This window comes from Mercurialis annua, linkage group LG2 (genome assembly GCF_937616625.2).
Source record: "Mercurialis annua linkage group LG2, ddMerAnnu1.2, whole genome shotgun sequence".
Taxonomy (NCBI): Eukaryota; Viridiplantae; Streptophyta; class Magnoliopsida; order Malpighiales; family Euphorbiaceae; genus Mercurialis; species Mercurialis annua.
The window spans coordinates 11,618,542-11,636,555 of NC_065571.1; the positions used below are offsets into that span (position 1 = coordinate 11,618,542).

The 18,014-nt window shown below is 32.6% G+C and overlaps 2 protein-coding genes and 1 non-coding gene across 3 annotated transcripts; all 3 read left to right on the forward strand.

The window, feature by feature from the left end:
* The first annotated feature begins 524 nt into the window (after window positions 1-524).
* Window positions 525-631, forward strand: LOC126670829 (small nucleolar RNA R71). Its single transcript, XR_007638824.1, has one exon. It is a non-coding gene; the product is annotated as a small nucleolar RNA R71 (small nucleolar RNA).
* A 4,422-nt stretch (window positions 632-5,053) lies between these two features.
* LOC126669809 (double-strand break repair protein MRE11) lies at window positions 5,054-14,757 on the forward strand. Its single transcript, XM_050363370.2, has 23 exons — window positions 5,054-5,162; window positions 5,327-5,369; window positions 5,538-5,673; window positions 5,772-5,929; window positions 6,360-6,450; window positions 7,397-7,516; window positions 7,607-7,675; window positions 7,768-7,859; window positions 8,536-8,638; window positions 8,721-8,828; window positions 8,926-8,988; window positions 9,070-9,141; window positions 9,255-9,332; window positions 9,668-9,730; window positions 9,820-9,880; window positions 10,257-10,339; window positions 10,670-10,783; window positions 11,047-11,124; window positions 11,726-11,797; window positions 11,899-12,173; window positions 12,483-12,600; window positions 13,398-13,586; window positions 14,433-14,757. The coding sequence occupies exons 2-23, from the start codon at window positions 5,353-5,355 to the stop codon at window positions 14,463-14,465; spliced, it is 2,193 nt and encodes a 730-aa protein (XP_050219327.1). The 5' UTR covers window positions 5,054-5,162; window positions 5,327-5,352; the 3' UTR covers window positions 14,466-14,757.
* Window positions 14,758-16,127: 1,370 nt separating this feature from the next.
* Window positions 16,128-17,847, forward strand: LOC126669692 (chlorophyll a-b binding protein 3, chloroplastic). Its single transcript, XM_050363226.2, has 3 exons — window positions 16,128-16,349; window positions 16,980-17,141; window positions 17,246-17,847. The coding sequence occupies exons 1-3, from the start codon at window positions 16,212-16,214 to the stop codon at window positions 17,753-17,755; spliced, it is 810 nt and encodes a 269-aa protein (XP_050219183.1). The 5' UTR covers window positions 16,128-16,211; the 3' UTR covers window positions 17,756-17,847.
* Window positions 17,848-18,014: the final 167 nt, after the last annotated feature.

Below are 18,014 nucleotides of genomic sequence, written 5' to 3' on the forward strand. Positions count from 1 at the left end.
TTTGATTAAAACCAGGTGAATTTTGAGGTTCATGTGCGGTATTGAAAAGTTGGTTTGATGGTAGATTAAGTTAAGAGGTTTGACTCGACTAAGAAACTTCAGGATGATTTCGCCAATGCGTATTGTAATTATTTGAGTGTTGGTCGTTCCTTTCGTTGAAACCTCCTTGAACATAGTTCACTTCCTCATTCACATTAATATAAAAATCAATATAATTATGAGTAAATCACAAGTTTGAGTGTTAAAAGTACTTACAACGCTTACTTGCAATTTGCTTACCAACTGGATCAAGGCATCCACTTTCGCTGTGAGCATATTGATGCTATCCAATTCGAGTACACCTCTTCCTTTTGGCACAAAGACATCGTCACATATATAACTTTGAGAAACTAGTCCCTCCAATAGTTTGATTATATCAGTCGACATCTTGGTCATCCCTTTTACCTCCATCACCGATGTTGATAATATTGCGATCTTTATCGGCTAACCTATTATCGAAGATTTAAGTTATAATCCAATCAAATAAACCATGATGTGGATAATGCCTTTGCAACTCTTTAAATTTCTCCCATGCGACGTACAATGTTTCTTCTTTTGCTTATTTTAATGTTGAAATTTCATTTCGCAACTTTGTTGTTTTTTGCAGAAGAAAGTACATATGAAGGAATGTTTGCTTGAGCTGCAACCATCTTGTGATGGAATGGCGAGGAAATCTAGCTATCCAAATATGAGCCTTATCCCTTACTGAGAAATTAAATAAGAAAAGCCTAATAATATCATTAGTTATGTCATTGATTTTGAAAGTCTGACACACGTTGAGGAATTCCAAGATATGGGAGCATGGATCCTCTCCGGATAAACCTCTAAATTGGTTGTTTTGTATCATATGGATTAAACTCGGCTTGATTTTAAAGTTGTTGTTATTAATGGTTGGAGCAGCAATTTTTGCCAATTTTTTTAGCAATAACGGGCAATTTATCCAAAGTTGTTCTTTCTTGTGCCATAGCTGAACAATCTGCTTGAGGAAAAAAATCCCATTTTTTTCCTCTATAATCGATTCAAATCAGGAACAAATGGTGTTATATCGTAGAAACTTCATGTCCTTCTCATGAATATGAGTTATACCACCCAAAAAAAGAATCAACTATATAAGGAAATAAAATAAACAAGAAAATAAAAAAAAATTCTTTAACTAGGTCTATTGCTAATCAAAGATCAAGAATTTCTAGTAATGACGCCAAATATTCGGTTGCAAGTTTATGTAAGTGAAAGTGTATGAGATAATAATTCTACTTGTGTCTACTAGTTTATATAGAGTAAGAAGAAATGTCGATCCATATGGATTCTATGTTGATCAATGAATAGTTAGTTAAGTATTCAGGCTCAACATATAGTTAGAGTGTTTTTTGAATTTAGACTACAAAACGTAATGTAAATAGACAATAAAATAAACAAGTGTAATATCAATGATAAAAGAGAGTGTTAAACTTCAATTTATAATTGTCACTTTTATGATTAACTATTCTATTTGTTCCTTAATTGACTTTATTGGAGGAATTGAGCCTAATGTCTTCTAAACCTTAAATCTAAGTCGATAGAAGGTGTCAAGGTTGGAAAATGCATTTACTCTCTTCTTATTCAAGTGGTGGCCAAAAATTACAAACTTCTATGCAAAATTCTAGTATTGTAGGAAGATTAACCAGCTCGATCCCTTAGATAGATTCTCTATCTCTAGTTCGAAATATTTAAATCCAAGAAATTTTAAGTCTTTCTATTAAAGAGACCTACTCTCGTCTTGAATATTTAAGTATGATGTTATCTATGATAGATTGGCTTAAACAATGAATGAAGAGTTAAATGAAAATCAAATCATGTATCAAACAACTGGGCAAATAAAATAAATTAATATTTCATACAATCACTTACCGAAGCCTAACCCCACAAAGGGGATTAGCTTTGAATCATGATAAAACACATAAAAATATAGTAAATCATAATTCACATTTAAAGATAAAATAAAGAGAAAAGAGTTTAGAGAAAATTAGTTTGAAGATTCTTCATTGTTCTTTCTTGATCTTACTTTTTGATGGTTGATGATTCTTCTATTTTCTTAATTCTTTTCTTGTATGGTGTTTATGAGTGTTGTGTAGAGAATGAGATAAAAAGCTAGAAATTTGGATAAATAATTAAAAGGGGGATGATTTTAGAAATGAGAAACGGTTGGCTATATATACGTAAAGTAAGTTGAACTAGATTTAAAAGCACTTAAAGCTTGTAACTTTCATCTTAATATAGCGTGAAAGCAATAAGTCTATTTAACTTCACTTAAATGATGTGTAACTCCCACCATAAGTACATGTGAAATGATTAAGTAATACATCAATTTTCTAAACGATTAAATTAGTTCTCTCTTTAAAATTTGTTCTCTCCCTTCTCTCTAGAAAAATTCTCATCTTCTTCACTTCTTTGAGGGTGGGAGAAGATGATCTTTCCGGCTAGCCGGAAAATCATCTTCTCTCCGCGCATAATACTTATTATTATAGATTTACTATTTCTTTCATAAAAACCTTGTTAAAATTTTAGTTTTGGTTTGGGTTTTTATTTTGTTCATCTTTGAAGAAATAATAAAGTCTTTTTTATTCTCATTTGTTTATATTTTTTAGATCCTCAAGAACATTTAGTGTTTGTTTGAACTTTAAATTCAAGTTCTTATAGATCCAAAAAATGGTGAGGTTGTGGATCTATCGTTTTAGGATCTAAACGAAGATGGAGATCGGAAATAGTAGTTTTCAACGGATCAAGCGGTTCGACGGGCAAATTGGAAAAAGGAATCACCTAACACCCGCTCAACGAGATCGTTGTGTTTAAGTTCCGGGACTCAAGTTTAGATTTTTTTCTATTTTTTGATTTTTTATAGCTTGTATTTGAATTGTTGTTTATTATTTACTATCTCAAAATTAGAAAGATCGTGTATATGCTTTTTGTTTTATGACTTTTCCTTGTTGTAATTTAATCTTCATCGATGATTCTAACTTTGAAAAAAAAATGATTAAGTAACTTTAAATAGTGTAACTCTCTCTATAAATGCTTGTAAAATAAGTAGGTGGTGTATAACTCCATAAATATTGTGAGTGATTTGAATGTCATGTTCCCCCTTAATGAATTTTTGGTAAATACTTTTGGTAAATATCATTTCATTTTTTTAAATTGACACATGAGGTTCTAATTTTTTAAGATGACACCTATTTTTCGGTACAATTTGTTAAGGTAAAAGTCATATTGTGGCTGCCACGTCAATAAATTATGATTCAAATGTATTGATTTAAAAAAATATTGGTGTCCAAAAATGACACTTTTCAAATGCGTTATTAAATTGAAAATATATAAAATTGGTGAATTTTTATAGTTAACTCTATGAAATTGAAAAACCCATTATGCTTATTTTTAAAAAATTAAAGTATGTGAAAATAATAGTAAAGATAATAATACGAATTAGTAAAATTTAATAACTTTATGGATTGATTATAATTAAAAGGCAAATGATCCAAAAACCACCGACCTTTAAACTTATTTTCAATTGCACCCCGACCTTGTAGAATCGTCAAGTTTATTCTATTTAATATTTTTCACTTTCAATTGTACCTTAAAATTTCAATTTGGTACAATTTTCTTACTCAAAGGATAAGACCATTCAAAAATACTAAATTAAAGGGTAAAATTATATTCTTTTCCATTTAAAAAAATTCAAATAGGTCCTTCATCTCTTTAATCTAATTTAAAATTATAGTTCTAAATAAATTTATTAGATATATAATTGATTTTTTAAATTTTATTAAAAAAAAATAAAAAATACCTACTCCGACATTAAAACCGCTTTCAATCTTGCCGCCAAAAGGCTTTTCTTTCTTGGGAAATATGAATAAAGAAGACAAACTTTCGTCTTTCCCATGGGGAAGACAAAGATTTATCTTTCCTATTATGGGTTTGTTTTTTCTACGAAAAAGACGAATCATATAAGTTCAACTTAAGAAAAACGATTAATGAGTTGGAGAAAGACGACTACGGGATTGTAAGAGGACAATAGTAGAGTCGGAGCCTGTTTTAATGTCGTAATTATATGACAAGATTAATAATTTAAATGAACATTGTTATTATTATTTGGATTTATGAGGACGAAGAGTTTTTTTGTACTTTATAACATTAAAAGCTATTTAGAATATATGTTAAACATGAAGGATTTATTTGACTTTTCCCCGAGTGAAAGACAAATCAATATAATACTTTAGATTACAGTTAAAAGTGTAAAATGAAAATGAAAAATAGGATAAAATTAATGATTTTATAAGGTTAGGATGCAATTAAAAAAAAGCTTAAGGTTATGTCTTTTTTAAATGGTTTTGCCTAATTAAAAAATAATAATGTTATATTTTTATATTTATATTTTTTATTTTTTTAATATTATTATTTAAAATTTAGTTTTTTTACTATATTTCTAAAATAGGATATTTTAGACTCTAACTTAAACAAATTAATGTCTCAAATGTGTGTATTGTTTTTTTTAAAAAATTATTAAATTAAAAGATTATGTATAAAATTAAAAAGTACTACAACAATACAATTTTAGTTTTACCAATTTTCTTAGATAAAAACAAAATAATTTTACTTTATTTTTAAAAAATATATAATAAAAATTATTTTTTAAATGTTTTTAAATAAACTATTGTATTGATTTATAAAAACAATAAGAATTGTAATAATTAAATAAATTTTTATAAATTCAAAAATAAAAAACATTTTTTCTTTACTTTTTATAACACTATTAGGAGATAGTTTATTTTGAAACTGTTTAAAAAGTTAATGTTTATTCTGAATCCAAATTTACCATAGGGTTAATTTGTATTTTTGTTTTTGTAATTTCTCCTAAAATGAAATAAAATCACTATATTGGAAGAAATAAATAAGTTCAAGTACCTTAGGTGTAAATTTCCCGAAAATTTTCCATGACGATAATACCCCTCCCTGTATAACGTTCCCTAAGAACAAGTTCCAGAAGAGTGATCATTTTTTTTCTGCTCTTCAAAATTACCCGCGAAAATCACAACTATTTGTCGTGTTCATAATTTCAAAATTTGACCAAAATTATCTTCGAATTTTCTGTGTCTGTATGTATATCTATCACTACCCAGTTTATCATAATTTTATTAGCATGCTTATGGCATTCTTTAAAAACCCTATTTTTAGGGTTTTAAGCTGTTTCAATTTTTTTAAATTTTTTTATCAACTGTTATAACTCATTGTAATGCTCTGGCCTGCTCTTTTGTTTCAGGATTGTTGTACTGCTATTTGGAAACCATGGGAGACTTATCAAGGTGAATCGTTATTTCCACTATTAATTAATAATAATGATTTGGAAAGAAAATTTAATTTTTTAATAGCATTAGTTGACATCAGTCATGCAATTGGTGTTTTTTTTTAGTGTTGTGGAAAAGTTGACTTGATTTAATTTTGTTTGTTATTCCGAAATGGTGATTTTATAGTGAGGACATGTCGGAAACACTGCGAGTGCTTGTGGCGACTGATTGTCACTTGGGATATATGGAGAAGGATGAGATACGGCGGCATGATTCTTTTCAGGCGTTTGAAGAGATATGCTCCATAGCGGAGAAAAAGCAGGTGGAGATTACTTGCAATTTTAAGTGTATTATATGTTTACTTATGAGCTTTGGGTGTTGGCTGTTTTTGATGAAATTTTATGTTTTGTTTGGTAATAGGTGGATTTTGTACTTCTTGGTGGTGATCTTTTCCATGAAAATAAGCCTTCTAGGTCAACATTAGTTAAGGCCATTGAGATTCTTCGCCGTCATTGTCTCAATAATCAGCCTGTGCAGTTCCAAGTTGTTAGTGACCAGACTGTGAATTTTGCAAACACGTATGGGATTTAGTTTTCTCTTTATCGGTTTGTTTATGTTCCATTGATTCTTGTTTTGATACTCTTTTATAAGAGAATTAATGACGACATGCCTTGCTGTGGATGCATAATTCAGTTTATTTATTACTCAATGAGTTTTCATTATAATCCTCAAAGCAAAGCTAAGTTTTGAATTTAAACACTCCAGCTCGTGTATTATACGTTTTTCTTTCTTTCTCAAAGGTATCGATTTTTTTTAATATTAATGGAATATTTCCTTCTGTAGTTTACTAGTATTACTCTTTTAAGATCCCAGCATATGCATGTGAATATGACCTATGGTTACAATGATAGATGTCTTACATCTATCATCTATGTATCTTTTTAAAGTACTCAAAGATGAACTCTTCAAGCATACTGGTTAGTCATAGAAATGTCTCATTTTTTGCAGATTTGGCCATGTAAATTATGAAGATCCCCACTTCAATGTTGGCTTACCAGTGTTCAGCATCCATGGAAATCATGATGATCCTGCTGGAGTGGTATGGATTTATGGTACAATTGTTTTTTTCCTTTTCTTTTTACATCAAGATGATTTCTCAATCATTCTTCTGTAATACTTTTTTTTACATTAGCTAGTAAATGATCTTCAAAGACCAAATAACTTTTGTTTAATATTTGTTTTCCTGAGGTTAATCTTGTAAGTCCCTCACACGAAAAGAAAGTTTGAATTTGGGGTTACTACTATGCTATACACTGCTAAACAATTGTGTTCCGGTTAGTAAATTAGAGTTTCCAACAGTTTATATCGAACCATTATTGCTCTATCTAAGTATCTATGTTATGTGATCCTTCTGCATTGATATTCCAAAATTTTCAAACTTGCTGCGCAGGAATTATTTTTTCTATATTTTCATGACTGATCAACTGCTACTTTTGCATTCTTGTAAGAAGGGTGGAAATGGGAGGGAAAGGAATTTAGTTAATGAAGTGCATGTTCTCTTGCGCTTTTATTTGTTAGATAGGAAAACAATGGTTGAAACGTGAAAGGTCCAAATGGATGTGCTTCTCAGTAGCATTTCCATCTACTTCTACATGGAATATTTCAATTTTTAGGGTGACGTGGCGTAGAAAAAATGTCATTACGACTTCAACCACTGCTATCCATATCCTTCCTCCCTCTCACAAAAAAAACCAAGTCTGTTTACTGGTTTGGAGTTTATAAATAGATTTCAGATTTATGCAAATTGATCTCTCAAGTATTTGGAAAATTGGTAACTAGGGAACTCTTGCAGTATTCGTCGGTTTGATAGTTGTTCTCGAGAGTCAAAACTAATGAGACTTCAATTTTTTCGGTAAATTTTGTTGTTTGTAACTAAGCAGCTGAATTATCCACCGTGGTGCATAATAATAACTTCTTCAGACTTGTTTTAGTGTCTGCCTTTGAATTTTAAGTTAATGTTTAACTCATGTGCTTACTGGTTACAGGACAACCTTTCAGCAGTTGATATCCTTTCAGCATGTAATCTTGTAAATTATTTTGGGAAAATGGTTCTTGAGGGTTCTGGTGTTGGTCAGATCACTATCTACCCTATTCTTATTAGGAAGGTACACTGTAGATCATAGATACTATTAGCAAGAATAAATGAGGTTCTGTTTTTTTTATCACATTTATATTTTAACTGATATGAATTGCAGGGTTCAACTGCTGTGGCCTTGTATGGTCTTGGAAACATTAGGGATGAAAGACTCAATAGAATGTTTCAGGTGCTTTTTATGAGATTCATTACTGATTAATTTCGGACATTCAAGTATGCTAACCCGCCTCTTTGTAATATATGATGTGTCTAACTTTTCAGACACCACATGCCGTGCAATGGATGAGGCCGGAGTCTCAAGAAGGATGTCAACTGTCCGACTGGTTCAACATTTTGGTGCTTCATCAGAATAGGTTGTGTATGAGTGACATTATGCGTCCTTGCATAAGGCTTTAGCTGTTACTTTTATTTTAAGGGGTGTGCTGAATCTTTCTTGAAAAAGAAAGACTTTACATCCATTTACTGGTGTCTGCTCACCTTATATCTAAAGATGTCGATGTAGGGGTATGCAAAAACCGAACCGAAATTCTAATAAATGTTCGGTTTTTTGGTTGATACAGTTCGGTTCGGTTTGTATTAATATTGAAATTTGATATTCAATTTTTAATTCGGTTTTAGCATTTTAAAAACCAATTTTTTCGAAAAACCGAATAAAATTTTTATTATAAATATATTTATTAATACTTTTTTTAGTTTTTATTCCTTAATTATACATAACAAATAAGTTAATAAATTTCTTGTAATAGATAAAATATTCTATATATAGAAAATTATTAGACAATAATTTTTTAATGTTTAAATTAATTTTAAAAGAAAATAAACAAAAAATTTCGGTTTTTATTTGAACCAAACCAAAATTTTTGGTTCAGTTTAGATGTGATCTGAACCTAAAGTTCGGTTCGGCTTGGAATCATACCAAATTTCCGTTGGTCGGTTTCGGCTGATTTCCATACCAACCAAACTGACCGATGCACAGGCCTATATTGATGTATGTGAATTGCGAAGTTTACCTCCTGTTCTGGTTTTCAGAGTGAAGACAAATCCAAAAAATGCAATAAATGAGCATTTTCTACCGAGATTCATGGATTTCATAGTGTGGGGACATGAGCATGAATGTCTGATTGATCCTCAGGTGCCAGTGACACATTTGTATGCCCCTCTTTTAAAATAATACGCACTCCCTTGCTGATTTAAGATGGTTTTGATTTTAAAAGGAAGTTCCTGGGATGGGCTTTCACATTACACAACCAGGTTCTTCGGTAGCAACATCACTAATTGATGGAGAATCGAAGCCAAAGCATGTGCTGCTTCTAGAAATTAAGGTATCTTAATGGAAAATCTTGATATATAAACTGTTTTACATGCAGAATTTGTTCCTTCTATTTATGACCAATCTTGCATGCTGTTTTCTCTCCATAGGGAAATCAATATCGCCCAACCAAGATACCTTTGACATCAGTCAGGCCTTTTGAATATGCAGAGGTAACCTGGTGATTATTTCTCTTCATCTGTAAAGGCCTTTATGATGATATACTAAATATCATGCTAAATATCATGATGTAGGTTGTGTTAAAGGATGAAGGTGACATTGATCCCAATGATCAGAACTCTATTCTCGAACATTTGGACAAAGTGGTAAGTTTTGTTCCCAAACATCAAGAAGGGTTGGACCACTTAGATTACTTGTGCCATTATTTACATGATTATGATTACTTGTGCCATTAAGAGAATCTACTTCCATTTTGCAGGTCAATAATCTGATAGAAAAATCTATTACAAAGTCTGTTAGCAGATCAGAGCTAAAGCTTCCATTAGTTCGAGTGAAGGTAACATCCATGTATGCTTACAATTGATGATATAACAAAAAGTCCAGACTCAAATTTGAGCATCACTTGCATTTAATAGTTTTCCAAGCCGTGCTCTGTTTTTTTTCTCCAGTGTTCAACCATATTTCTTTCTAACAGCCTTATTTGAAAACACAGTTTTTTTTCTACTGGAGGGGGGAAATAAACCTTATATGAAAACACAACTTCTCATTATCTAATTAGAGTCTTGCAATTCTCTGGAAGATACTTGATGATTTTGTATGGGGTGAAATTCTGCATTACCTCCTCTCACCCCCACAGGTGGCATTAATATTGTTCTTTCAATTATTTTTTAGGTTGATTACTCTGGATTTATGACAATCAATCCCCAAAGATTTGGGCAAAAGTATGTGGGGAAGGTACTTTCTATCTGTTACTTGTCCTGTTAACTGCTTCATGCTTTGTTATCTTCTGTGTGACCAAAAGTATGTTTTTTTCAATTTTATAGGTAGCAAATCCTCAAGATATTCTTATATTTTCAAAGGCCTCTAGAAAGGCTCAGGGCCAAGGTAATTTAAACCTTCTAGGTGATCACTTGTCTACTAGTTTTGACTGTCTGGTTTCCCATTAGCAGCAGTCCTCTAAAGATTTTCAATGCTGCACAGAATGATGAACAAATGGATGAAGTTCTAATGTTCAACAAAGACGACGCTTTAAAATTTTAAGTGCCTGCATGCACTCGAAAAAAAGATTTATTGATGAATATCTGTGAGAAAACTATAAAATTCATATTATATGAGGGGGACAATTCCCTAGAGTCTGTCAAAACATATTTTTTCCTTGTTCCATTTAATCTAAATATACTATCCATTTTTTGAGTCGGTAATATCAAGTGTTCTATAAAATTATTGGTATGACATGGTGTTTCTCCCCTCATAATTGCAGCTAAATTTGATGATTCTGAGCGCCTTCGCCCAGAAGAGCTAAATCAACAAAACATAGAAGCTCTGGTCGCTGAAAGTAACCTGGTATTCAGCAACAACATTGTATCTTTGCACACATACATATCATCATCTCTTTAACTTTTCTTCTATATGTTATGTAGAACTCCACTTTTCTTCTTCATCTAGAAAATCATGGATATCTGATTGCTAGATTCAAATATTGTCACTCGTGCTTTTCTAGCCTTTGAAAGATACCTTTAGTAGTTCTATTTAATAATATCTATAAGGCCATTTGGTACTGAATTGTAGAGGAATGATGAAAATGGATATAGAAATATTTATACCCAGAGGCATTGTTGCATTCTCTTATTTAACTTTTAAAATTAACTACTTGATATAATGCCTATTTTGCAGAAAATGGAGATCCTTCCAGTCAATGACTTGGATGTTGCACTGCATAATTTTGTTAGTAAAGATGACAAAATGGCATTCTATTCTTGTTTGCAGTACAATCTTCAAGAAACACGTGTGAGTATTTCATACTCATCTTCCCAATTTTTCAGAAAGATTATATATTGCATCTGTTGGATTGTTTTTTATCAGCACCATTGTTGTCATATGGATATGCAATTTAGTGTTTCTTCCCTATTATATATAGAGAGAATTTTATGTGTGTGGATTAAAGTGCGTGAATTTTAGTTCATTCTCGATGGCTTCCTTTTCTAAAGGTGTCTACTGGCATTATTTGTCTTTCATTTATCCTGATGCTTACTGTTTTTATGCTTCTACAGAACAAAATTGCGAAGGAGTCAGATCCGGTAAAGTTTGAAGAGGAGGATATAATTCTTAAAGTTGGAGAATGTTTGGAGGCAAGAAATTTAAGTTTGTGATATTCATCTTTCTAATAATGCTACGAAGGTTAACCTGTATCCAAGATTATCTGTTTATCCGCGTGATAAGGAAGATGGGTCATTTAGAACAGTGATAACTTGTGCATATGCATGTACAGATGTTTAATGGTCTAACATGCATTGTATACTTCCACCTCTGTGAAAGGGTAATGAATATAGCTTGGCTCTGGGTGTCATGATTAATTTCGGGAAGTTAAGTATGGATTCTGATTGTTTTATCTCTGATATATTTCTGTAGTTGGGGTGATCAAACCAACCTTGAGTTAAGTTTGCTAAATGGTTCATTTACATGATCCGGCCAAAATTTATAGAATCTTCTATCTTTATATATTTTTGTGGTAACCATATCCATGTTTGTCTACTGTGTGGCTAAATACCTGTTCCCAATTTTAGTAGATAAGTATGAAGGTTTCAAACCTAGGCATGATGTGTCCTGTCCTTTCTTTGTCCAGTAACAGTAGTTGCTTAGACTGGAGACTAGGTCTAGTTAAGACATAGTGAATATGTTCATGGATAGCAATTTGTTATTGTCAATAATAGGTGACTATATTCATTGCAGGAACGAGTCAAGGAAAGGTCTACCCTCTCTAAGGATGCTCCGCAATTTTTATCTAATCCACAGTCCATGCAGGTGATTAATAGTTTGTATGGCTGTCGATATTTACACATACTTGGAACTGACTATATGAAACAAGGACCTGCTATATGAGCTTTGTTTTCAATTTTGTTTAGGATTTCAGAAGTACAATTGATGCAGGAAGCGGAAGTGCAGTTTCCTTTAGTGATGATGAAGACACAACACAACTATCTGGTTCAAAGGTCTCTAGTAGAAACCAGAAAGGGTCAAGATCAGTTTCTAGGCCTTCTTATGATGCTTCGGAAGCCGATAAAGGTAAAACGACAACAAGAGGAAGGGGTAGAGGCAGAGGTAGAGGTAGAGGGAGAGGCTCAAGTAATTTGAAGCAAACAACCCTTGATGTAACTCTCGGGTTTCGCCAGTCTCAAAGGTTAGTTCTGTTAGATGCAAGTGGTTGGGTAGCTATTACATGAACTATGTGTCATCCGTATATGGCCTATGATGGCACACCACTTTATTTCGTGCATAAAATGGGAAAGTAGAGATAGTGAAGTGCATATTAGTAGGGTGCTATCTGTTCTGTGATTGTGGTAATATGCACTTCACTATCTCCAAGGTTCATATCAGTTTTCGTATTAGTAGGGTGCTATCTGTAAAAAAGAGAAAGGATGTAACATGAAAACTGGAGTATACTAGTTCAAAGGTTCATATCAGTTTTTTAATGTATTTGGCATTGCAGACCTGCATCAGTCACTGCCACAGCTGCAGTTAGAAGTATTGCCGATGAAGACGAAAATGTGGATTCTGCTTCAAGTGAAGATGCTGAGAATAGAATAAATGAGGTTGAGGACAGTTCGGTATGGACTTATACTTTCAAATCACCATGCATCATGGCATTTTATGTTTATTTGTTTCTCTGTCCTGTTGTAAAACTTGAGGTGATGATGCAGTAAAGTGAAGGCAGCAAAACATTGCAGAAAATTTGCTTATAGGTAGGCTAGATTAAAGCGGAAAATATGAATATATCAACTAGGTATTCTAGAAATAAAATTTCAAATGTAAATGCTAAATTTCTTCTAAGATATCTCTTTTAAATATTTGTAAAAGGAATGTTAATGCTAGGATTCACCATTTGATTCAATCAAGCTCGTCTAGACCAATTATCTCAACTGAAAGTCATATTGTAGGCACATGACTATCTGCTTAAGTAAGTAGGCCTCAAGTAAATACTGGTGCTAATACAAATATGAAGCCGGTATTTTAATAAAGAGAAGGTGAGCTTCTGCATCATTAGTTTCCACTATAAAGAATACAATGTTAAAATGCATGTCATTTTCTGAGAAATAAAGAACTACGATTATCTGTTTAGAAAATGAAAGATCCATCTACCAAGTTCAATTGCCTGAGTACTTGCAACTACTTTTATGCCCTTCAAATGGTTACTTCTGTTGCCCTCCATTTAGCATAAATTTTTCATGTGTGCTAAATGAGACTGTATGTAGATAACCTCTAAAATAATTTACTTTGTATGTATGGAATTTATCCAATTTACTTTTAGCACAAACTTGAGTTAGTTTTGCTTTGAAGTAGCATACCTGACATGATACGCCTGCAGTGAACTTTCTATCTGATCAATTTAATTTCTCTTTTGTAGGATGATGGTGAAAGAATTGTAGGTAAAGGGGGCAAAAGAGCTGCTCCTAAGGGAAGAGGTAGAGGTGTTTCATCATCAAAGCGAGGAAAGAAATCAGATAATTCAGTGATTCAAAGAATGCTCATTGGCAGGGATGACGACGACGATGATGACCACATGGAAAAGCGATTAAATAAATCTCAACCTCGGGTTTGTCTTCTTCCTCTTCCAAGGTTTTTTAAGGGCATATAAAACTAATATTCATTTTTTTCTGTAGCTCAAAATTTAAATCTTCTTGTTAATCAAAATTGCTGTCAATCAACATCCTTTCTGCTTTGCAGTGGCTTCAGGACTAGTATGGTCTTTGTTATGAATTTTTTTAGCATTTGCTATCCTTTACCTTCAGAAATTTTAGCGAAGTACTGTTTCCACAAAAGTCTTTGTTCAGGAACATCATTAATGCATTATTGTTGTCGATGCTTGAATCTTCAAATAGGTCATCCAAAATAACTTGTAGAAGTCTATTATGTGGGGATGAGAAAATGATTTGAGATATACGAGTTATGGGAACAGGATACCTTTTTGGGGGGGTTGAAGAAGAAAAGCTTATTTATTGCTCAAGAGCAGTTTCACCGAACTGTCAACAATGATATAAGCCTTGAAGACTAGCAATTAGCAACTGGAACTTGTCAATTCCTTAACTGGAAGATGAATTTATAACTTCATGTAATTACTGTCATTTCAAATTTGATGTCTCCTGTTCTCTCCTGATTCTTAGATTTTCATTTTTCATCCGCTTATTTATGGTAGTAAATTATTGCCTCAGTTAATCAAAGTATCCTGAAACCATTTGTTAGTACATTTTTACAAGAATAGTAGGGCAACGACATACGAAACTTCGGTTGGGTCAACTTTTTACTTGGCAAACCTCTTTGTCGGAAATTACAACTTCATGGCTTATTTTACTGATGTGCAAAATGCAATTTTATACTTTTGTACTATTAATTGGAACTTCATAGCACAAAACTGAACCTGAAAACATATATCTTCTTGCAGGTAACTAGGAATTATGGAGCTTTAAGACGGTAGAGGCAAATGAAGCTCAACATCCCTACTGTAAACCCTGGTCAACCATCAAATTTTTCTTGGTCTCACATTATTGACCCATTATGCTGCCTATCCTTAACCGGAAATTATTTTGGGGCTGAAGTTTCAGAAACGAGGTAACTAAATGAGTGAATGTGCATATGAAATTTCTTCAGATGTATACACGAGTGCTGCTAGCGTTATGCTTGTTTCAAATAGGGTTTGGTGATCATTATTATCCTGTGTATGGATTTGTGCTTTTATAGCGCCGACTAATTGGGTTAACCTTGATGCATCTTTGTGTATGTTTTGTGGGTAACTAAATAGGATCATAACAGTAGCAAATTTTTACAGGTTAGTGCAGAAAGTTAGTCTTAGAAATGCTAGTTGGACTAATACCATAATTTAATGCTGCAGCTTTATTATTGATATACTACATAGGGAGCTACAAAATATTTAAAGCTCCTATTGTGAGATGCTATGCAGTACGGAAATGAAAACGTTGAATCGTGGAATGTCTAAATGGTAAATGGCGGAAGAACATTGTTAACATCGATAGATTATAAATATAGAATTTTATTCTAGAATTAAAAAATTGAAATGTAGGATTTGAAAAGTTTTTGTGTAATATAGGCAACATGTGTAGTGCTAATTTTATAAATTAGGGTTGAATGAATTTATCTATATGTTCTCGATGTGGTCGGATTTGGGTTCTTGTGGACGTTGTTAGCTTCGGTTGCTGTTGGATTCCTTTTTCAGCCTTTCAGGTGGTTGTTTTGAGTTGTAATTTTGCATATTTTGAAACTAATATCCAACAAATATTTGGGGAACAAGAGTGACTAAAATAAAATATTTACTCCTACGAGATTTAGTTTTTGTATTTCTTGGAATGACATTTAAATGGACCTTTTCCAATAAAGTAATTTTTTAAAAATTACATTTTTGAGAAAAAAATACTGATAAATTTATTTATTTTACATTCGAATTTAATAAAATTACATTTAATATATATATATGAATAACTTTTTATATTTAATATATTAGAAAGATTATTTATAATTTCAATTTTTTTTATAGAATTATGTATTTTATTCAAATGAATTATAAAGCACATAAATTAGATTTTAAGTTATCAAATAAAATGACCACAAAAATTAAGTTGGATGGGAGTCTCAAGTTTCCCATACTAAATGCCACAAAATTGAAGGATGTTTTTAGTTCACAGCCTCACGACTAGTATTTTAAGAACCAAACTGCATCGACTAGTTTAACCGGTTGATTGGAAATTAAAAATCAATAATAGGAAATTATCAAACTAGTTAAACTATTTAGTTCTTTATTTATTAGTTAAGCGTGTAATTTAATAAATTAAACTGATTGAGCTATAAATTAATGGTTGAACCAATTGAACTATAAATCACTGGTTGAACCGTACAGAAGTGGCCACACATGTTCAGCCACTCATTCATTACGAACAGAGAGAATCTGAAGTTGTAGAATAGATAAACTGTGGATAAAATGAGATGAGTTAGGGAGATAGATTTCAAATCCTTAGGAGCATCCTCATTGGTTGAAATAAACCTCAAAGATCCCAATCATCAAAATTCATTCTCAACCACTCAGTTTGCTGACTCTCAGTATCTGCCCTTTAAAAACACTTCTCATCTCTAAACAATTTCAAGCTGTGACTTTGCCAACCCAGTTTCAATAAACAAAAGAAAATATATTTTCTTGAATTGAACATTAAAAATGGCATCATCAACTCTAATGGCGGCTACTGCAAGCTCAAGCTCTGTTCTTAGGCCCACCTCATTTCTTGGCCAGAGAGGATCAAATGCTAACTCTCTTAAAGATGTTGTCTCCATGGGAAATGCCAAGTACCTCATGGTAATTTCCAAAATTAGTGTTTTTCTCCAAAGTTTCATAAGTTTATGTTTAACTAAAACTATGTTATATGGAAATGAATTGATCTTAAAAATATCTGAACTATTGCTTCACTGCATTTCGGTAACGGAATTTCATTTGTTTTATTTTAGCTATTGAACTTTTATTTAATTTTAACCGAGTATTTTCCAGCCAAAATATCGACATAGCAGTCAGATTATGCCACGTGACAATCGGTTTTTGCTTGTATTTTTTCTGAAAACTTATCACTTATGCATAATTTCAGTTCAGTGAGTTTTTTGGTATGTGTGCATGTCAAGTTTTTAAGCTAACAAATACAATAAAATCCGGCTGCTACATATACATTTTTAGCCAGAAAATTTCTCGTTGAAACAAAATTAAAGTTTAGTAACCAAATCAAAGAGAAATTAAAGTTTGATAATCAAATTGAAACGGATCAAAGTTTAGTCATCAGTGTCTAAAAAATGCTGATTTTGGTTATCTGATACTTACAAGTCAGGAAAGAAAACAGACTTTTTAAGATTCAGAGAAAAGGAATAGTTTTGATGTAATTTTTAGTAAATTTTATTTTCTATTTATGGGATTGAGATTGATTTTGTGTGATTTGAATAGGGCAATGACTTGTGGTATGGAGCAGACAGAGTGAAGTATTTAGGACCCTTTTCAGCTCAGACTCCATCATACCTGACCGGAGAGTTCCCCGGTGATTACGGATGGGACACTGCTGGTTTATCAGCTGATCCTGAAGCCTTTGCCAAGAACAGGGCTCTTGAGGTAACCTTTCAATCCAAGTTGATGGAGTGAATTCATATACTTTGGCCAAATAACAACTTATGCATTGCAACATTGAAAATGTGATCATTCTTCCAAATTTATAGGTCATCCACGGAAGATGGGCAATGCTCGGAGCCTTCGGCTGCGTTACCCCAGAAGCTCTCGAAAAATGGGTGAAAGTAGACTTCAAGGAACCCGTATGGTTCAAAGCCGGAGCTCAAATCTTCTCGGAAGGCGGACTAGACTACTTGGGAAACCCTAACCTAGTCCATGCACAAAGCATTCTTGCAGTTCTTGGATTCCAAGTTGTTCTAATGGGACTTGTTGAAGGATTCCGCATCAACGGTCTTCCCGGAGTAGGAGAAGGCAACGATCTTTACCCCGGTGGTCAGTACTTTGACCCTCTCGGCCTAGCCGATGATCCCGTCACTTTTGCCGAGCTTAAGGTTAAGGAAATCAAGAATGGGAGACTAGCCATGTTCTCCATGTTTGGATTCTTTGTTCAAGCGATTGTTACTGGAAAGGGTCCTTTGGAAAATCTATTGGATCACCTCGATAACCCTGTGGCTAACAATGCTTGGGTCTATGCTACCAAGTTTGCTCCTGGTTCATAAATTTGATGATTTATTTTAGTTTCTTGATTTTGTATTTATGATTTTAAAACAGAACTCTATATGGTTGAGATCTAATGTAAATTTCTATCTAATTGTGGTGCTTCTCTTCTTTTCTATGATATCAAAATGACTGGTTAAAACATAGATAATAATTGCTCAAAAGTATACCACCCTAAAGCTCATTAGCTAGTCGAGACCCGGACTGTAATTGAATCGGGTTAACTTGCGAGGTACTTAGAATTGACTTCAAAATATTTAA